General features: G+C 36.5%; 1 protein-coding gene across 2 annotated transcripts in view; it reads right to left on the bottom strand.

Moving 5' to 3' along the window:
• Positions 1-2,484: 2,484 nt before the first annotated feature.
• POLE2 (DNA polymerase epsilon 2, accessory subunit) overlaps positions 2,485-21,190 on the bottom strand; it is a 38,239-nt gene continuing 19,533 nt past the window's right edge. The window contains exons 7-19 of one of the 2 annotated variants that reach the window (XM_055435457.2): positions 19,958-20,041; positions 19,317-19,373; positions 18,562-18,610; positions 17,076-17,148; positions 13,819-13,991; positions 13,172-13,261; positions 12,944-12,998; positions 12,180-12,239; positions 12,016-12,093; positions 9,416-9,524; positions 8,446-8,622; positions 6,332-6,399; positions 2,511-2,625 (exon numbers count right to left, since the gene is read on the bottom strand). In XM_055435457.2, the coding sequence (XP_055291432.2) occupies positions 2,607-2,625; positions 6,332-6,399; positions 8,446-8,622; positions 9,416-9,524; positions 12,016-12,093; positions 12,180-12,239; positions 12,944-12,998; positions 13,172-13,261; positions 13,819-13,991; positions 17,076-17,148; positions 18,562-18,610; positions 19,317-19,373; positions 19,958-20,041 (1,092 nt within the window). In that variant the 3' untranslated portion in view covers positions 2,511-2,606. Of the gene's footprint in view, positions 2,626-6,331; positions 6,400-8,445; positions 8,623-9,415; positions 9,525-12,015; positions 12,094-12,179; positions 12,240-12,943; positions 12,999-13,171; positions 13,262-13,818; positions 13,992-17,075; positions 17,149-18,561; positions 18,611-19,316; positions 19,374-19,957; positions 20,042-21,190 lie in introns of both variants that reach the window. The other variant, XM_088839744.1, reaches the window with a different exon arrangement.

The following is a 21,190-nucleotide window of genomic DNA, read 5'->3' as shown; positions in this document are numbered from 1 at the left end:
CTAGTCTGCGGGGAGTGAGGCGGCGGAGGTCCGTAACCGCTTCAGAATTGAGCCTGGGCGGCGCGTGCTCGTTGCCATAGTGACACCACCAACACCCAGGAGGAGGGGCAGGAACAGGGATGATGGAAATGACAGAAATAGCCTTAGTTTCTTCAGACCAACATCCTACGTTGTTTAGACTCCTGTGCCATGGTGCAGTTACCTCTGCAGAATAAGCATCTTATTAATTGTAATTTCCAGCATTATGTACGTTATTCGTTGTTCAGAACCCTTCAAGGTAGACCTGATCCTCAATTCACAGATAAGATGAGATCTGAAAAGTTACCTCACCAGTCACACAGCTAATGCACCACCCAGCAGTCACAAACTGTAATTCTATCGTAAGTTTTTCTGCTTTATTCACTTTGCTAAACCAACATTTCAGTCGTCTAGATATTTCACCAGTTTACCCTATTTACAACTCTCATTTGGTGTGAGAGTTATGCAGCAGGTTATTCATAAATAACCAATCATCAGTAAACATGACTTTGTTAATAATAAAAATGCAAATATAAGATACCACATATCACGTAAAAAAATGGAAAAGGCTTTCTTTAAAAAAAACAATTATTCTATTTCCTTGGGGTGGTAGAATTTATATTAAAATTTTTCTAGAAAGGAGTTTGGTACCTAAGTCAAAAGCCTTTAGAATGTGCATACTATTTTTAAGGCAGAAATTCCAATTCTCAGAGCATGCTCAAGGCACTATTATGATTCTAAAGGTTTGGGAAGAATCTAAGAATTCAGCAGTGGGACTGGTTGAGCAGATTTGGGTAGAGCCATACAATGGGATTCTAAGCAGCCATTCGAATTGATATTATAGAATATTTATTGACTGAGGTAGATATGGATTGGTAGTTGTTAAATTCAGTGATCTTTTTTCTGCCCTCATTTAGTTGACAGCCTCAGCAACATTTAACATAATGTTGGCATTATCTCAATGACAAGACACTATCCAGGTTTTCCTCCTACCTCATCAGGTACAGTTCCTGTGGCTTCCCCACACTGAGACCAAGTATTGGCTTTTTTCATAGCACAGAAATCTCAACCCACTCCCCTCTTATGTGATCTACCCGGCCTCTTAAGGCATAATGTCACATGACGGTGCTTTAGACCCAGATTTCTGAGGTGAGGTCAGCCATGCTGATTAAACACCAAGCAGGGGAGCGCACCACCTCTGTTGTTCCTCACAGTATTAGCTCTGGGTGCTCCTGCAGTACTGTTCCTCTGCTACCCCATTTTTCAGATCTATGCTCCCTTTTAATTTCCAGACAATGTCCACCACTAACTGGTTCTAATTCCTGTCTTATTCTAATAATTATAATTCTGGTAACTCACCTGCTTATAGTTAATTGCTCCGCTTCATCTTTCTTCACCTTGCTAACCCCTAAATGCACCCTGTATTTCTAGGCATTAAATGTGTTCCTAAAGAAATCTTTCATGTTTAGCTCTATGGTTCTTGAAACTAGACCAACAATCTGGAAGTGTCTATTTCAGTACCACTTTCAAGGCCTAGATTGTAAATTTTTCCAAGCAACCTAGTAGCTTTTGGAATTATGCCTTGATTTCACTTTTAATCAAAATTTCCAGGCTATTCTTGAGATTAAAGCTCAATCTTGCTCTTTTAACATCAGGTCTTTTCTAATATTTTGAAAATTTACATCCTCAAACCATATCTCAAATTGCTATTTCATCCTTAAGCACAATTCGCTTATCACAATATTCAGATTAAATTTCTTGAGGAATTTCCTTCAATGTCATTTTAGTTTTATTAGTATCTCTTCCCCCAAAAGCTAAGTTTCTTTGAAAGAAGGGTCTTCCATTCCAAATTGTCTATAATATTAAGATTATTCCTACGTGTGAAACACCCTTTGTACCTTTAACAATGTCCTATCACTCAGATTCATTTCTGGGCTCTCATTTTAGTTCCCGCCATAAACTAAGGGGATGGTGTTGAGTGGTTTTGCCCAAAATAGAAAAACAGGGCTGCTTCAAAGTGAGTATTACTCCTCTCAAAGGTAAAAACTGTGGGGACAATGTTTTTAAAAATTTTCAGTGCCAAAAGGTAATGTCATGAATATCATAGTAATATCCTGAAACAACAGTTTTCACTATCATTAGAATAAATTCTATGAGTTGAAATTTAAACAATTTGAAATTATTAAATACACCATTAAGACTCTTATGGTGAACAATTAGCATGTGAATTGTTCAGTCGTTCCCACGCCAGGCTCCCCTCTCCTTCACTATCTCCTGGAGTTTGCTCAAATTCATATCCAAGCATATAACTAGTATAGAAATAATGAAATTTAAATTTTTATGTACAAATATATACTTAGATTATGTATTTTTACACACTTCCATATTTTCCTTAGGATTATATAGAAAATATTTTTCCTATGAAACTTTGTAAAGGATACCTACCATTATGTTTATAAAAAAATTTTATAAATAGAAATTTAAACAGGACATTCTAAAATTTACCATAATTTTATTATAATTTAATAACAAAATTACATAAAATAAGCAGATGATTGAATTCTGTTTCTTCAGATGGTCTAAGAATCTCAAAACCCTTGAAGTTTGCTGAAAATAGAAAATATTCATAAAATTAAACATCTTGGAAAGCTAAGTTATACATTTCTTAATATCTAGTTTTAATTTTAAAAATAGGTCAATACATGCACATTGCTCCAAATTCCAAAGGGGACACAGTGGAAAATAAGTCTGTCTCACTCTATTTCTATTCTCTAGAAGCAACAGTTACATCCTTACAAAGATATATATAAAGGACTGTCTAATTGCTTATAAGCATGTGTAGGGGTAAATGCTTTAAAAACACAAACACAAGTGGTAGAATACATGAACACTATTCTATGCCTTTTTTTCAATTAGTAATAAATATATTTATAATTTTAACTAATCCTTTATGACTTTGAAATTAATGTAAATTAGAAAAGTCAGAATATAACTTTTAAATGAGTGTATATTTAAACTATTTGTTTTGCTGTTATAAAAACTACAGTAAAAACAGCTGCATCCACTTTTATACATAAACCCAAGTATACCTGTAGGATAAATTCCTAGAAATGAAATAGATGGTATATGCAGTTGAGGTCTTAAGAAATCTTGTTCAGTTGCCCTCTGTAGAGGTTTTGTGTTTTTTTTTTTTACCATTTTTATTCTGACCAACTATTGTGTGAGAATGGGTGTTTCTCCTGTACATCACTGCTGCTGCTGTTGCTGCTAAGTCGCTTCAGTCGTGTCTGACTCTGTGCGACCCCATAGACAGCAGCCCACCAGGCTCCCCTGTCCCTGGGATTCTCCAGGCAAGAACACTGGAGTGGATTGCCATTTCCTTCTCCAATGTGTGAAAGTGAAAAGTGAAAGTGAAGTCGCTCAGTCGTGTCCAACTCTTAGCGACCCATGGACTGCAGCCTACCAGGCTCCTCCTTCCATGGGATTTTCCAGGCAAGAGTTGGTTGCCATGGCCTTCTCCATACATCACTAACATTATGTTTTTAAATAAAACAACTATATTTGAAAGCACATGTTGAAACAGGGTTAACCTCAGTCCACTTTGGCTACATGTGTTAACTCTAAAATATGATTTCACAGTTATTCTAGGAAAAAAATTCTTTTTAGGATAAACTAAATATTATTTATAAGTTATTTCACTAAATTAGTTATTTCACAAAATTATTTCACTGTATCATAAAATTTTTTCTCTCTCTCAAAACAAAGGAAAAAAGCATATATCAACTTATTTGATCTAGCACTGAAAAAACTCCTCCAATTATCACTCCTAAATTATAGTTTGGAAATTAGGTCAAGGATTTTAGTATCTGACTCCAAAGATGATAAAAGGACCAATTATGTCAACAATAGTCAGTATCAACTGCAAGTCAAGGCTTGTGCTAGAAACTTTAAGAGGGGCAGGCACATAAGTGACTTCTCATACAGCATGTTAAGAACTGTCATAGAAGTCTAAAACACTAAACAATTATGCATGTCATTCAGGAAACGTTAAAAGAAATTTAACTGAAGTGTCCTGTGCCATCATAATTAATAAATCAGTTAAATCCTATTGTGGTTTTTCTATCTCTAAAATATTAAATGGTTTGCTAAGATAAATATAATAAAAGGATAAAAGTTAAGGAAAGAAGAAAATTCAGGAAAGCAAAAAAATACAGATCAAAGAAGATGAGGCCAGAGCCATAGGCAACATTTATGCTAGTAATTCCTGCTGCTGTAGAGGTGGACTACACATTTGGCTGTGCTCCTGGCAACTAAAGCAAAGGGAGTCTATCAGATTTACAGTTTCCCAAGATGAAATTGAACAGTTGCTTGGGACAGGCACAGATTTCTTTTGTTCTGAGACCTGTTGAAACTGCTCACTATTGGTTTTCATAGCAGAATAAGTTTCATATGTCTGTTAATTTACAACAAAATTCAGTTCAGTAAAAGTCAATCTAAAGGTGGACAAAACTGAATTCCCTGGTGGTCCAGTGGGTAGGGCTCTGCACGTTCACTGACGAGGTCATGGGTTTGATCTCTGGTTTTAAGGCTTCCCTGGTGGCTCAGAGGTTAAAGTGTCTGGCTGCAATGTGGGAGACCTGGGTCGAAGATCCCATGGAGAAGGAAATGGCAACCCACTCCAGTATTCTAGCCTGGAGAATCCCATGGACAGAGTACAGTCCACAGGGTCACAAAGAGTCAGACACGACTGAGCGACTTCACTTTCACTTTCACTTAACTTTTGGGAACTAAGATCCCGAAATCTGGCATGGTGCAGCCAAAGATTGTTTTGAAAGATGGACAAGATATGCTTCAGGGGTAGCTTAATCCTGGGGTCACAAAATCACTGTCAACAACAGGGAGTGGCTGAGACAGGGTAAGAGCATTTGCCCTTACATGAGTTTGAGTGAACTCCGGGAGTTGGTGATGGACAGAGAGGCCTGGCGTGCTGTGATTCATGGGGTCGCAAAGAGTCGGTCACGACTGAGTGACTGAACTGGACTGAACTGAAAAGCATTCCAAATTTAAAAAAAAAATTTCTTTAAGGATTCATTGTAGACTACAGTCAAACATATGTTCAGTTTATGGAACAGAGGCTAGAATATCAGTCAGTGACTTTTATGAGTATCTGCCTGGTTATATTCCAAAAACTAAGCAGGGCCTGAAAATATATGTCAAATGAGTGAATCCAATAATAAAATTTAGCATGTCCCAAAGTGAACAGACTTTAATCCTCCGTGAATACTGAGCAGCAAAAATAATGCAAAAATTTTTTTTCAAGAAATATATATAAGAAACTACTAATCATGATTTCAGGGTTAAGAAGTAGAGGTATGTTTTCTTTCTCTATTTTATACTTTTAAGCATTGTTTGAAATTTTTATCATGTATTTGTGCTTTTACTTAAATAAATTTGTTAATTACAAAAAGTAAAAAAAGGTTGAGTGTCAAGATTATATTCTGTAACGAGAACCTGGAGGTATTTGGTTACTGGTAGGAAACAAAATACAATTAATGGAGAAATCACATGTTAGGATGCCTGCATCTAAGGGAAACTGTTAAAAATGAACATTTCTGGGTGCTACAGCTGGAGAGACATTTAATAAGGTTGGGTTGGGATCTTTTAATTTAGCACTATTAACATGGACCTCAGAGGATTCTCATGCATGTGGTCTATAGGACACCCTCTGAAAACTACTACCCACCAGGTAATTATTCTTTTTTCCTCAGGACCTCCCCACACCAACAATTCTTTCCTGCCAATTTAAGGCAGATTACCTGGCTTTTGAGTGGCTCAGCTGGTAAATAATCCACCTACAATACAGGAGACCTGGGATTGATCACTGGATTTGGAAGATCCCCTGAAGAAGGGAAAGGCTACCCCCTCCAGTATTCTGGCCTGGAGAATTCCATGGACTGTATGGGGTCTCATGGGGTCTCAAAGAGTCAGACATGATTGAGGGACTTTCACATGTGGAAGGCAAGCCTGCCCTTTCAGAATAATAACCTCATCACAAATCAGCCTGTAAAAGAACTAGCCCAGCCCCACTGCCAATCTGAGGTTTCCTGCAGAAATCAGTTCTTGGTCTATCTCATACAAATGTGCCATCAAGTACATACAATTCTGTGTCACACAGCATGAACACAATAAGTTCAGCCTAGAACATTGCCAATGAGCTACTGTAGTCATTTTTAAAAACCTCATCACACCTTCAGAACATCTGATTTTTAGCAGTATTATGCCAAGAGACAGCTGTTTCTGAAGGCACACTTACCTATCTTCTACTATCTTACTGGAAGGATAAAAAACTTTGAATGAAAATCCACTTCTTGGAAAAGAGCCCTTTGGAGAGAAAAATGCCCAGAAGTGAATACTCAACTTTTAAAAAAAGAAACCCTATTTTTAAAATCAAATTCCTTGCTCGTGGCTTAAAGATGAAGGTACAAGATGTGACTATAAAGTAATGAGACAAATTTCTGCATGCTCTTTGTAGAGAAAAAATATTACTATTAAAGTATCTCCACTAGAAGGAAAAAGTCAAGTTGACCAGAACAGTCATGCTGAAAAATTTGGCCAGAAATGCTTAGGAGTGGGTCTACTTAAGCAGTACTGAATGATGCTTAGTAAGCATATAAGACGCTCAAACATCATGTTCGAGAAATCTTTCCTGCCCCTCTTCCCAGTGAAAATCGGGGATTGATGTCCTCTCCATGGTCCCCTCAAAGCAACAGAGCAGGGTCACATATACAACTGTCCATTACTAAACTCTCAATAAAGCAGACTCTTGTCTTTTCAATCTTTGTGTCCCTGGCACTAGCTCAATATGTGGCCTATTGCAGGCATTCATTAATGGGAATAAGTATCAAGAAAGGATGAAACAATGTCAAAACCAAGTTTTGGGGACTTCTCTGGTGGTCCAGTGGTTAAGAATCCACCTGCTAATGCAGGAGATGTGGTTTGATCCTTGCTCCTGGAAGATCCCACATGCTGCAGGGGAACTAAGCCCATACACCACAGCTACTGAGCCTGTGCTCTAGAGCCTGGTAGCCACAGCTGCTCAAGCCCACTCACCCTAGAGCCCATGCTCTGCAACAAGAGAAGCCACTGCAATGAGAAGTCCATGCACTGCAGCTAGAGCATAGCCCTCATTTGCCACAACTAGAGAAAGCCCACATGCAGCACTAAAGAACCAGTGCAGCCAAAAATAAATAAAATTATTTTTAAAAAAAGTTTTGAGCTTGTCCACAAAGGTATAAATAATGTAAAAAAAGATAAAATGATGGTGTCGGAAATGGTGGTTTACTCATTTACAAGATGAAAAAGAAGAAAAATTCAGAAATAACTAAGAGAACACACAGAGTTCAGTTTAAATAAGGAAATAGCCTCATTATGACAAGAATATTGAAATATGAATAAAGATTCTGTAAAAATTAGGCCACAAATTACAAAAACAATGAAACCAAGTCAATTGTGCGCATCCTTATAGCAGTAGTTCCCAACCAGGGTCAGTTCTGTCCTCTAGAGACATTTGGCAGATACCTGAGGACATTTTTGATTGTTAAAACTGGGGGCTGCTACTGGCATCTAGTGGGTGGAAGTCAGGGATGCTGCTAAACACCCTGATATGAACAGGACAGTGCCCAAAACAGAATTATCTGGTTCAAAATGTCAATAGTTCTGTGGTTGAGGAAGCTGGACAAAATAAATGTGTGAGAAAAGCAGTAAGGGATGATGTTTCTAAAAGTGACCTAGATTACAAAAAAAAGAACCAAAAAATTAAAGTCTAAAATTCATAAGAAGGAAGCATACATATTAAAAATCACTAGTGAAGATACTTGATATAAATAGCAACATTTATGCAGCATTTAACCCCCAAGTTCAAAAAGTCAATTATCTTTTACAGAAATTCAGAAGCAACTTCAGGATTCTGAAGCATTTCAAGCTTCCGCATAAAAATGAAATATTGAAGTGTATCCCAGTAAGAATTTCAACATTCATCAGGCTTAGATTTTGGAGACCTGCATAATTTCTAAAAAAAAAAAAAAATCACCCTCAATGGACAAGTACCATTAATATATGTACAGAGAACAGGATACACGGTCTGAAAGTAATTTCCAGAAAGGAATCCCAAGGCAAGTTACTTTGAAGGGGAAAATGCTCATTTGGATTTATAATGGTGCCTTTTTTTTTTTTTTTAAGACTAAGTCACATTACTTTATAGTCACTTTCTTTTGAAAGTTTAAGAACTTTCTCTTTATACTAAATTAATTCCGTTACTTCATTGATAGTATGTTTTTACTCCAACAGTAATTGATTAAACATATACTTTAAAGAAGTAACACTCTAATCTTGACAAATTATGATACATAATGTTAACTACATTCTTACAGGGTTTATGCAGAGGCATTCGGTATTGGTCAAAGTAAAAGGATCATATTTGTCTGCGATGACAAGTAGGTCAGGCACAGGGTACACTCTCAGAGCATAGTCATACGCCCAATACACTGGGCAGACATAAAGAGGGAGAGGAGTCAGGTGTCCTTGGGATAAGACAGTCTTTACAAACTGCAAAAGAACGACACAAAACAAACTTCAGTGCATTTGTAAAAGCTAAAAGAGCAACAGAGAATTTCAAAGAAATACTGATTACCAAAGAGACTTAGAAAATTTGAGAAACATTTGGGAAAACTGAATCACAGAGCTTTGGGAACACTGATATGAAACTATCTTGTATTTTAGGAGAAATTTATGAGTTTTCATTTAATACTATAAAAGCTACTTCCCCAAAGTGTCATTTTGAAGCAGTTTACACATTTCCTAATTCTGTTCATCTAAAAATAATTCCACAGCTTGGGTAATGCCAAGAATATATACTTGACCTACATACACACTGAAGGTTACAAAATACATACTAAAAATGCTGTGTATGATCTATTTCCATACTTCCAAATGAGGATACATGTAACCAGTGATTGACAGCTGTATGTCAGGGAATCTCTATAAACACCACATCTTCCTAATGTGGGCATATTATAGGAAATATTTAATAAACATGATAAAAACACATTTTCTTTAAATATATTTAAGTACAGTGTAAGATTTGTGAGTTCTAAAGGCAAAACGTGAAGCTCCAAAGAAATTTCCTGTTTGTTCTGGGCTTTCTTCTGTCCATTAGGGGATACCTCAATAAGAAAACTGAGAAACACTGATTTAGCAAACAAAAATTACCTTACTGACAAAAGTGTGTTGAAATTATTTTGAACTATGAACAAAAAACAAAAGGGCAGTGATTAAGTGACTTAAAATTTTATATAAAGTCACATGTAAGATACCTTAATAAAGAAGATGCTTAGCTTACATGATTAGGAATATCCAAATTGCTACTGGGAAAACGGACGCAGTTTCTGCACATTTTATTCACTAAGTCTTCACGAAAGACAATAATTTCTTGTGTACAATACTGAATTCTGAAATGAAAATGGTAGTTGAATGTGACTTCCTCAGAAAATAATATAATGTAATTTTAAAGGCAAGATGTTTTATAATACATTCCCACTTCAAATTCAACCATAATCTATTAATCCATGCATTTGACAGTAATTTATTGAGCTCTCAATATGTGTCTAGCATTACTCTAGGGATGAGTGAACAAAACAAAAAGACCCGAGCCCTGATGAAGTTCATTCTACTGGGGGTAGAGACAATAAATAACAGACATGAAAATTAATAGTATGCTGAGAGATGATTAAGTGTACAGCAAAAAGAAAAAGACCAACAGGGATCATTTGCAGGAAGGGAAGGTCAAAGGCTGGAGTATTTAACCGGAGGACCGAACAGCTAGGACTCATAATAAAGTTTGATCTGAGCACAGAGTTGAAGGAAGTTAGAGAGTCATGCAGACATGCAGAGGCAGGCGGAGGGAACAGGCAGAGCAGAGGCCCTAGGATGAACCATGCCTGGAACATCTGAAGAACAAAAGGAGCCTGGAGTGGCTGGAATAAAAGAGAAGAAATCACGGAGGAAACGGGGCCAGGTCACGCAGGGCCATGACCACCATTGCATAGGATATGGGCTATTACCAAATAAAACGATGGGTCCATCTTTCTGAATCTGCAAGGGCAGTGCGATACGCCTTCTGGTTTAAAGGATCAGTCTGACATGGTTGAGGGCAGACTACGGAGGAGCAGGAGTAGAAGCTAGAGACCAGGGAGGAGGCTATTACAGTAGTCAAGGCTAGAGAAGATAGTAGAGGGTCACAGAGGGGGAGGTATAGAGAGATGTCCAGATTCTGGATATAAATGTTTGAAGTCCTCCTTCAGATTTTTGAAGGACTTCCTAAAAGCCTGAATGTCAGGAGAAACCCCAAAGACTGGCCTGAATGAATGGAAGGATAAAGGTGTTCAGAACTACAATGAGGAAAGCTACAGGACAGGGTGGGGCTGATAGGGGAAGAAGATTAGAAGTTCGGTTTGAAGTTGTTTATTAGACACTGGTCATGGAACAACAGACTGGTTCCAAATAGGAAAAGGAGTACGTCAAGGTTGTATATTGTCACCCTGCTTATTTAACTTATATGCAGAGTATATCATGAGGAACGCTGGGCTGGAAGAAGCACAAGCTGGAATCAAGATTGCAGGGAGAAATATTAATAACCTCAGATATGCAGATGATACCACCCTTATGGCAGAAAGTGAAGAGGAACTAAAAAGCCTCTTGATGAAAGTGAAAGAGGAGAGTGAAAAGGTTGGCTTGAAGCTCAACATTCAGAAGACGAAGATCATGGCATCTGGTCCCATCACTTCATGGGAAATAGATGGGGAAACAGTGGAAACAGTGTCAGACTTTATTTTTTTGGGCTCCAAAATCACTGCAGATGCTGATTGCAGCCATGAAATTAAAAGACACTTACTCCTTGGAAGGAAAGTTATGACCAGCCTAGATAGCATATTAAAAAGCAGAGACATTACTTTGCCAACAAAAGTCCACCTAGTCAAGGCTATGGTTTTCCTCATGGTCATGTATGGATGTGAGAGTTGGACTGTGAAGAAAGCTGATCACCGAAGAACTGATGCTTTTGAACTGTGGTGCTGGAGAAGACTCTTGAGAGTCCCTTGGACTGCAAGGAGATCCAACCAGTCCATTCTAAAGGAGATCAATCCTAGGTGTTCACTGGAAGGACTAATGCTAAAGCTGAAACTCCAATACTTGGACCACCTCATGCGACGAGTTGACTCACTGGAAAAGACTCTGATGCTGGGAGGGATTGGGGATGGGAGAAGACGGGGACGACAAAGAATGAGATGGCTGGATGGCATCACCGACTCGATGGACATGAGTTTGAGTGAACTCCGGAGTTGGTGATGGACAGGGAGGCCTGGCGTGCTGTGATTCATGGGGTCGCAAAGAGTTGGACACGACTGAGCGACTGAACTGAACTGAACTGATTAGAGACATCCACGGGGAGATGATGTGTAGGCAACTGAATATGTGCCTCTGGAGTCAGGGAGAAGGTTTGAGGTGGAGATATCAATGTGGGAGTTGTCAATACATAGAGGATATTTAAAGCTCATGGACTGGATAAAGTCACTGAAGGAGTGAATGTAGGTAGAAAAGAGAGGGAACCAAAGACTGAAAGTATTCCCTCCGTAAGAACCTATGGTCACCGTGGCACATACAGTAAGTGCGTAATCCTTCCATTCTTCCATTGTAACTTTTCTTAAAGGATGTATAATCGGAATATCTATTTTAAAATCTCCATCCATTATTAAGTTTCTAAATTCAATGTTAGTGAATTATTTAAATATAGTTAAAGTATTGTTAAAGTTTTGAGAAACCTAAAATAAAGAGAAATTTTCTTTTTACCCCATGACAATCACAATCTAGAAACAAATTTTAAGAAACAGGTTAATTTTTAAATGAAAGGTTAAAAGAAACACAATACAAAATACTAATATTTACCTGCAAGGATTAGTAGTAAAAACTGAAAATGGTACTCTTTGCCTGAATTCATCAGTGATGCTTTCAGCAAATGGTGGCCTATAAATACAATTAAGGTGATACAGTATATATTTTTTAGTTTACAAAGTTTTCTTTACTGTTGCAAATATCTGAATAAAACTTACCTTGGTAAGATGGAACCAAATCCAGGATCCTCTGGGCCAGGTACAAACACAAAACGACTACTGTAGCAAAATTCAACATAATTCATTCTAAAAATATTATTATACTGCTACCCAATAGTCTAAAACCAAATTATTGCCTTTAATTAAACTATAAAATTTTTAAATTAAATTTCATATATTTTAATAAATGAACTAATAAAAGTCTCTAGACCAATACCATCCAATAGATCTTTTTTGCAATGATGGAAGTGTTCTATACCTGTACTGCCTAATTACTGAGTCCTTGAACTGTGGCTAGTGTGACTGAATTTTTTTTTTCAGTTTTTTAATTTTAGGCCGCACTGCCAAGTTTATAGGGTTCTTTTAGTTCCCTGACCAGGGATCGAACCTGGACCCCTCTTCAGTGAAAGCACAGAGTCCTACCACTGGGCCACCAGGGAATTCCTTTAAATGATATAGCTTTAAATTTAAAGAGATCCATGTGGCCAGTGACTATCATATTGAAGAGTATAGTTCTAGACCCTTAGAGTAATAATGTCATCAAGAAATTCGGATTATGGTTGAAATTATCACTCTTCCATTTAGTACTTTTCAATATAAACCTCTACTAGAATGTAACATATATTATTGTGATAGAAGGATAATTTTATCTCCCAGCTATACTAATTTTCTCAACTTTTTCTTCCACTCATTTCTTAAATCAGGATTTACTTGTTTCTCAAATAACCCTTTAAATGAAAAAATACAGCAATAGAAATCATTACCTTTGATGAATATTTGGATATTCACATATTATATCTGCCAAAGTTTTTAGGGAATCTGAAATTTTAAAGGGATATTGAATTTAATTTGCATATAATATACATAAATCAAATTTTATCTGATCAGATACAACTCTACATATTATGAATAAATTTAAATTAATATAGATTATTTCTTATCAACTTAGTTTATATAAATATAGGAACACTTATTAAATAGATCCTCAATACCTTTCAAAGCTTGAACTTGATTTTTTCCATATGGTGCAGATGAAAAATTACCACACAGAATAAAGCAGGTTGGAGGTGCTGGTGAGTAACCTAAAAATAAAAGAATAAATGAACCTCACTTTTCTGGTCTAGAAATCATATTAAAATCTTTTAGCCATGAGCTTTTTTCTTTTTCTAGCCATGAGTTTTTAATAATAAAATCTTACTGTCTAAAAGCAATACCTTATTTTAGTAACAACTTATGAAAAATAGTAATAATAGTGCCCGTTTATTGAGCACTTATTTTGTGGCAGGCCCTGCAATGGCTTGATTAATCCTCATAACATCCCTCTAAATTGAGACAGAGATTAAGTAACCTGCCCAAAGTATTAGGTTGCAGTTTAAACCCAGTTCTGTCAAACTCCAAAGCCTAAGCTGTTATCCACTCTTGTACTGTTTTAGTACTAATTCTTATTCATCATGAACACACACATACAGTAATTTTTCAAATGTAAAAATGTAACTCTTTAAGATGAACTCATTTAAAATATTTCACCACTGAATCAACTTTTTTTAACAAAAATAGACTACTCAAAAAGATACATTTTTTAAAAAGAATTTAGTTTTAAGACATGAGCTCTCATAAAAAAGAAAAAAATGACACCTACCAGAAAACATGATGTGAAGTTTTTCCAATACTTCTGCTTGGTCCAACCAAACATCAGATATAAAGACAAACATGGCATCTTTATTCTCATCCTCTAGTTGTTTCAGTTTTGCAGAAGTCTTCACAGATGTATTAGAAGGCCCTCCGAAAAAATTAATATTTCCATAGTATGCCCTAGGTAATTATAACACAATTATTACCTTCTATCCTATATTCTGTTGAAGATATTTTTCCGCTAATTCTACAAATTAAGCTTCTGTCTATCTAATGAGTTTATTTTCCCATCAATGTAAATTGTACCATGAATATGTATTATGTGTACCACTTAAAAAGCAAACAAGTTTATTTAAACATTCTAAAGTGAGAAAGGAAGCAACACTGAGGCAGTAAACAAAGTAAGATAAGTAAACTATATCTGGACCTTTTAAAACTTACTAAAGCAAATATAGTGACTCAAAAACAAAATAAAATAAAAATTAAAACTTACTAAAGCAAACATTAAAATAAATCACAATTTCCTTATATAGTTGAAAGTAGGAGAAATAGGTACTCAATTTGAATAATAACTAATACAAATCTCAAAAAAAAGTACTAGCCATTTGACCAAGAAATTTCACTTCTAGATATCTGTTCTAAGAATTTAAGGATGTCTACAAAGACTTATCTACATCCCAGAATTGTGAAAATCTGGAAGAAACACTAAAGCTTGCCCAAAATGGAAACTGGAGGGATCTGCACTCCCAGCCTCTACTGCTCTTGCCACCTACCCTCCACCGGCTGCCATTCTGTGTGACCCCATAGACGGAAGGCCACCAGGCTCCCCAATCCCTGGGATTCTCCAGGCAAGAACACTGGAGTGGGTTGCCATTTCCTTCTCCAATGTGTGAAAGTGAAAAGTGAAAGTGAAGTCGCTCAGTCATGTCCGACCCTTAGCGACCCCAGGGACTGCAGCCTACCAGGCTCCTCCATGCATGGGATTTTCTAGGCAAGAGTACTGGAGTGGCTTGCCATTGCCTTCTCCATGCCATTCTACAGTCCTGTTTAAATGTTGAATACTATCCCAGAGAACTGTCCCTTGAGGATCCCAACAGAAGTCATATTTCCCCATTACACACACTTGGAGGACCCTGTACTTCTCTTTCATAGAACTTATCAAATTTGTAATCAGCAAATTATTTGGGTGACGTTTAATGTCTATCTCCCTAATCCAACACCTAGCACAGAGTCCAGCAATACAATATATGCTCAAAGAACATTGCTGAATGTCACAAATCATGTAATAAAAAATTTCATGGTAGTGGAAAATGTTGACTGAATATTATTAAATGATGAAGCAGGTTAGAAAGCATTATACAGTATGTATTCATTTTCAGCATCCAAAAAAGCGAACAGATATAGAACCTGTATATTCTTATTAAATCACTGTAATTATAGCCTATAAAGTCACTGCAAACACTGCATTAGGGAATACTGAATCTTGCTCTTAAGGGTATCAGATTGTAATATTAAATCATGAAAAAAAAACCTGATCTTGGTAGATTCTATTTTCTTTATCTTACAAAAGAGAAAGCAAGGTTCAGGTTTAGAAGTGTTAAGTGACATGCCTGAGGCCATCCCAATAACTGGTGACAGCGTTAGGTTACAATCTTGCAGTTATCAGAGGAATGAAATAAGATGATACAGATGATTTCAGTTATATACCCAAACATAAACCAGAACATTACAAACAGAAATACCTATTAAGCTGATTCTTGAGAAATTAAAGCTTAAAAAAGCCTCAGCAACATCTTCCATCCCTGGTTCATGGAATATAAGGTACAAAGACAGGAGCAAGAGGAAGGCTGTTTTCCCAAGAAATGATTTAGGAATTCTAGGAACTTTAACAAGACATCAGGCTCAGAAAACATGTCACATGTCTTGTACCAGTGAAAGAGAGTAACATAGCAATGGAATCCCAGCAAATCTGCACTTTAATTTAGAGAAAGTGGGACAATTTAAACAGAAGATTATTTGAGACATTACAAAGATGAATGCTTGGCTAAACTGAAACGAATGGTAACACTCAAGGCCAGCTTCCTTGATTATACCTCTCATTCGGAAGAATAATTTTGAGGCTTGTATGAAACTATAACACCAAGACAACAGCAATTATGCTTTCAATATAGCCCCAAGAAACCCTACCGTGATGTAAACCTAGCCACAAACTAGCATTAAAAGCACTCACTTAAAAGTAAACTGGCTTGATGCGGGCTTGTAGTCTCTGTGGCATGACCAGCACTTTACCCTGGATTTACTTCACCAGGAAGAAGATGCACAGCAAAAGCTGCCTGCCAGTGACTCCCTGCCAGCAAACTTGACCTTGACACCTGATTTATAACAGCAGACTGGATCTAAAATCTTAATCATCAGACTTCTTGAAATCATCACCATCATCATGGAATCTCAGGGTTAGAATGCAACTACTTTAATTACCCCAGATGCCTACAGGCTCCAGGAATCTAATACTAAATATCAAAGCAGCAGCCAGCTAAGGCTGACTAGGTGTGAATGAGGGTGCATACCTTTATCCTGCCCAAAGTGAACCATTACTGAAGATGTTCCAGGTGAGAATTTAGGTACAAAGTACTGCCAGAGCTGATTGTTCAAGAAAACTCAGAAATCCCCTAATTTTCAAACATTGGACACTAATTCAAAATATGCTTAAATACCTCCAACGGGAAACAAGAAATGTCTATAGACTACATTCAACCCACAGGCCACTGGCTACAACTTTCACACCATTATTCAGCCTCTGTCAAATTCCTTGAGTGACAGGGAATTCACTCCTCTCAGAGAAGGTCCTTTTGGAACCCCTCTAATATTATAATGATTTTGCATATATTAAATAACTATATAATCTGCCTCTTATAGATTTCACTCAGTAAAATACAAAAATAAGAACTTTATATTAACATGGGAATTATATTCTTCTGTTTTCCTATCTCTTGTGTCAGTCCTATAGATAAATAAGACCAATGGATTGGAAATCTTTCCCAGGGAAGCCAAATACAAAGATGCTATTGCAACCAGTCTGGAGTCAACCCACTAGTTTTCAGTTTCATATAAAGTCCACTCTTTTAACTCTCATTTTCCATTGCTCTTCACCTTCTAACACAAAGTCTGAGGACTTGTAATAATTGATACGTGATATATGATCTTACATTTATTACTGCCAGTATTCTAAAATTTCTATAGAGTTTAAGTGAAGCATTTTTATACCTAGTAGTACTAGAGGGTTCAGTGGGTGGAAATCCAAAGGCATTGACATGAAACACCTCATCTTCAAACCAACCTGAAAAACAGGTAAGTAATAAATCACTTTCATTTGTCCAATTTTCTTTTTTGAAAGGACAAAACTGTGGAACACAAAGCAGTAATGCTAGGCCATCATTTAATCCCCAGTCAACTAACTACAGAATTCACCAGTCCCACTGAGCTACAAAACAGTTTCAGGTTGAGACAGTCTCAGTTCTTTTTTTGTTTTTTATTTTTGGCCACACCATGTGACTTGCAAAATCTTAGTTTCTTAGTTCCCTGACCAGGGTCAGAACCTAGGGCCATGGAAGTAAACATGCTGAGTGCTAACCACTGGACCACCAGAGAATTCCTGTTAGTCCCAGATCTATTAAAAAAATATAAAAAGTCATGAAATTGTAATAGATTTAGAAGTAAAACTTTTCCCTTTCTTATTTCACAGGACATGTTAAAGTACAGACAGATAAAGTACACAGATAAAAATGTTTCTTTTTTTTTTTACATTTATTTTTTATTGGAGTATAATTATATAACAAAGTGTACAACAGAGCAGATCAGCTAAATGTATCCATATATCCACTCTCTCTCAAGCCTCCCTTCCCCTCCATCCCACCCCTCTAGGTCATCACAGAGCTTCAAGCTGAGCTCCCTGTGCTATACAGGAGCTTCTCACAGCTATCTATTTTACACACAGTAGTGTATCTATGTCAATCCTGCTCTCCCAATCAGTCCCACCTTCCCCTTTCCCCCCTGTATCCACAAGTCCATTCTCTACATCTGCATAAAAATGTCTCATTTTATGACTCTATGTGCAATCTTTAACTTCACTGAGATATAATTCACACATCATACAACCCTTTAAAAGTGTATACTTGAGGACTTCCCTGGTGGCCCAGTGGTTAAGAAGCCGCCTTGCAATGCAGGGAACACAGGTTTGATCCCTGGTCTGGCAAGATTCCCACATGCTGCAGGGCAACTAAGCTCCTTTGCCATAACTACTGAACCAGCTCTCTAGAGCCTGGGAGCCGCAACTACTGAAGCCTGCACACCCTAGAGCCCATGCTCTGCAACAGAAGAAGTCACCACAATGAGAAGCCCATGACTCACAACTAAAGAGTATTCCACACTTGCCACAACTAGAGAAAGCCCACGCATAGCAACAAAGACCCAGTGCAGTCAAAAATGAGTAAATCAATAAAAATAAAAGTGCATACCTCAGTAGTTTTTAGTCTATTCACAAGTTGTACAACCATCAGTACTAATTTTAGAATATTTTCATCATCCCAGAAAGAAACCCTGTGCCCATTAGAAGTCTGAGAGTTACATAATGTCAAAAGTATGCTCTGATAATCAATATTCCCCTGAGTTACACTGTTAATGTATTTTAACCAATATAGAAAGGGTTTTACTGTAGAATGATGAGGACAGGGGAAAAAAAATACTAACTTACCCTCTGCTAAGACAAAGCATGATTCTGTGTATAAACCACTATGGAACTGGTATATAGTAATTAAGGAAAATAATTCTATTTCTATGCTTGAGGTGGTGATAAAGTCAATATATATTTTGCACTCAACAGGACTTTCAAATAATACATTCAAAGACTGCTGCTGCGAAGTCGTTTCAGTCGTGTCCGACTCTGTGCGACCCCATAGATGGCAGCCCACCAGGCTCCCCCGTCCCTGGGATTCTCCAGGCAAGAACACTGGAGTGGGTTGCCATTTCCTTCTCCAATTCATGAAAGTGAAAAGTGAAAGTGAAGTCACTCAGTCGTATCCGACTCCTAGCGACCCCATGGACTGCAGCCCCCAGGCTCCTCCATCCGTGGGATTTTCCAGGCAAGAGTACTGGAGAGGGTTGCCATTGCCTTCTCCAACATTCAAAGACTACACATTTAAAACTCTGAATAGATTATAGCTTAAAAAATGTTAGGTTTAAATATCCCCAAATCTGATTCTAAGATGTAATACTGAAGATATAGATCATTTTTAGCATGTTATAAACTTTTTCAATGATTTGTCTGGATACAGCAAATAAGGGGGAATTAAACATTTTTGTCTCTAGTTAGGATTATGTCTCTAGATTCCTACACCACCATATGGAAATTACACTAAGTACCCAAATAAGTAAATTTGAAAATGATATATAATCAATTTCCCCAATTCATTTAATACAGATTTAAAAAAAAATAAAAGTGAAGGATATAGCTTTACTAAGATCCAGTTGTATTGTTCCTGTAGGGTCTTCCAGAAAAAATTTTCCCTAAAATAAATTAAAAGAAATATGTCCACATTTATGTAAAAATGAATACTAATGGCAAAACAATTAAGATAATGACAATTTTGACAACAGAATATAGTAGAGTACTGTGGATTTTTTAAAAACTCAGTAATTCCAAGTCTAGGCTTTTCCATCACTTAATTGAGACTCAGAGTCCTCAGAGGTATCAAACAATGACTACTGCCGATCAAGAGAGGGCAGCAGGGACACTTGCTGGCTGCCACAAGAGGGACCTCACCAGGTGCCTTCACCTAAGGGAGCCAACAGCATCTCCCAGGGAGCAGGATGTAGTCTACAGCTTTGAATGCTTAGAAACTGAGAAGTCAACCAGAGATTACTGGGGAACTAATTTCAGGCTATGCAAACTGGTGGCTTGTCTAAGTTACTCCTTTCTGATGTCTTCTCAGGAAACCAAATGCAAATGAAAAAGTTACTTGGTACCTGAAGTAGCTGCTTTCAATGAAGAATACATTCCAGTCCCCTCTGTAAAAATGCTGTATTTAACTGACACTTCATCAGCCTGAAGGCTAAAAATAAAGGACGGATACTTATCAAGTTTAACTTACCTCTTTTAACTGGGTTATCATCCCAAGAACAATCACATCTCCGATTTTGCTTGTACTGCCCAATAGGGTTTCTACTGTCTTAAGCTAAAATAAACAAAATAAACTCTTAAGGACTGAAAATATGTTCCTTTAAGAAACTAATCTTTTTTTAATATAAAAATAAGTAAATTTTGAGTTCACATTGCAATATTTAGACCTATTTTACAGTAGAAAGTCAAATAAAACTTAGAAAATATAATTTTATCCTACAGAAAGCTAAAATAGCAACTGATGATGCTTGGAAGAATTATGCCTAAAGAAACACTATGTCAACACAGGCCCCTACCAATGACTGAAGTTTCATACCATATTATTTTGAATAATGATAAGTATATTTATCTTTAAAATATAGAAGAATATGAATTTTATTTGTCAGTCTCTTCAGCGCCTGCAAATTAGTGGGCTATTTAAAAAGTTATATTCTACTGTAACTTTATTTAGTATTTTGAAAGTCTGTCATTATTACTTATATTCTCAATTTGATCATTATATTTTTATCAGAAAGTTAAAGGTAGTAATAATTGGGGCACTATTTTAAAAGAAATCCTTTCTGACCATTTTCTACACATATAATCCTAACAATATATTAATACACACATACATAATTTATAAACACATACCCATACAGTTTGTTTTATTTGCAAAGATGAAATCATATTATTTGTATTATTCTTCAACTTTTTAAGTTTAATACATCTTCAGTTCAGTTCAGTTCAGTTGTATTTAACTATATTTAGATACACTTCATTCTTCTTAACGGATAGAAATATCTATAGTATATATACAACCATTTACCAAACAACTTAAAGGACATAATCACAACATCCCATAATAATCACTTTAACATATGATATTGAAGTTCTCTTTAAAAGCATGAACCTCAAGCAATACAAGAATACAATGTTCATTTTAAAAAGTTTTTAAAAAATGAAATACTTGGGAATAAATCTGAAGAAAAGACCTGTATCCTAAAAACAGGATTAGGTAAAGATTTCTTAGAAACAATACTAAAAATATGAGCCATTAAAAAAAAACTTATAAGTTAGACTTCAACATAATTAAGAACTTAAGTATTTCAAAAAGACTGTTAAAAGAATAAAAAGACAACTTAGACTGAGAAAAATATTGCAATTCACAATCAGTAAATAAAGCAACACAGGAGTACAAAGCTATAACAAAGTGAGGATACCATAT

Source organism: Moschus berezovskii, chromosome 9, assembly GCF_049115385.1.
Source record: "Moschus berezovskii isolate FMDL1 chromosome 9, NW_MosBer_1.0, whole genome shotgun sequence".
In the NCBI taxonomy this organism is placed as follows: Eukaryota; Metazoa; Chordata; class Mammalia; order Artiodactyla; family Moschidae; genus Moschus; species Moschus berezovskii.
The sequence above is the reverse complement of the archived record's forward strand: the minus strand, read 5'-3'. Positions and strand labels throughout refer to the sequence as shown.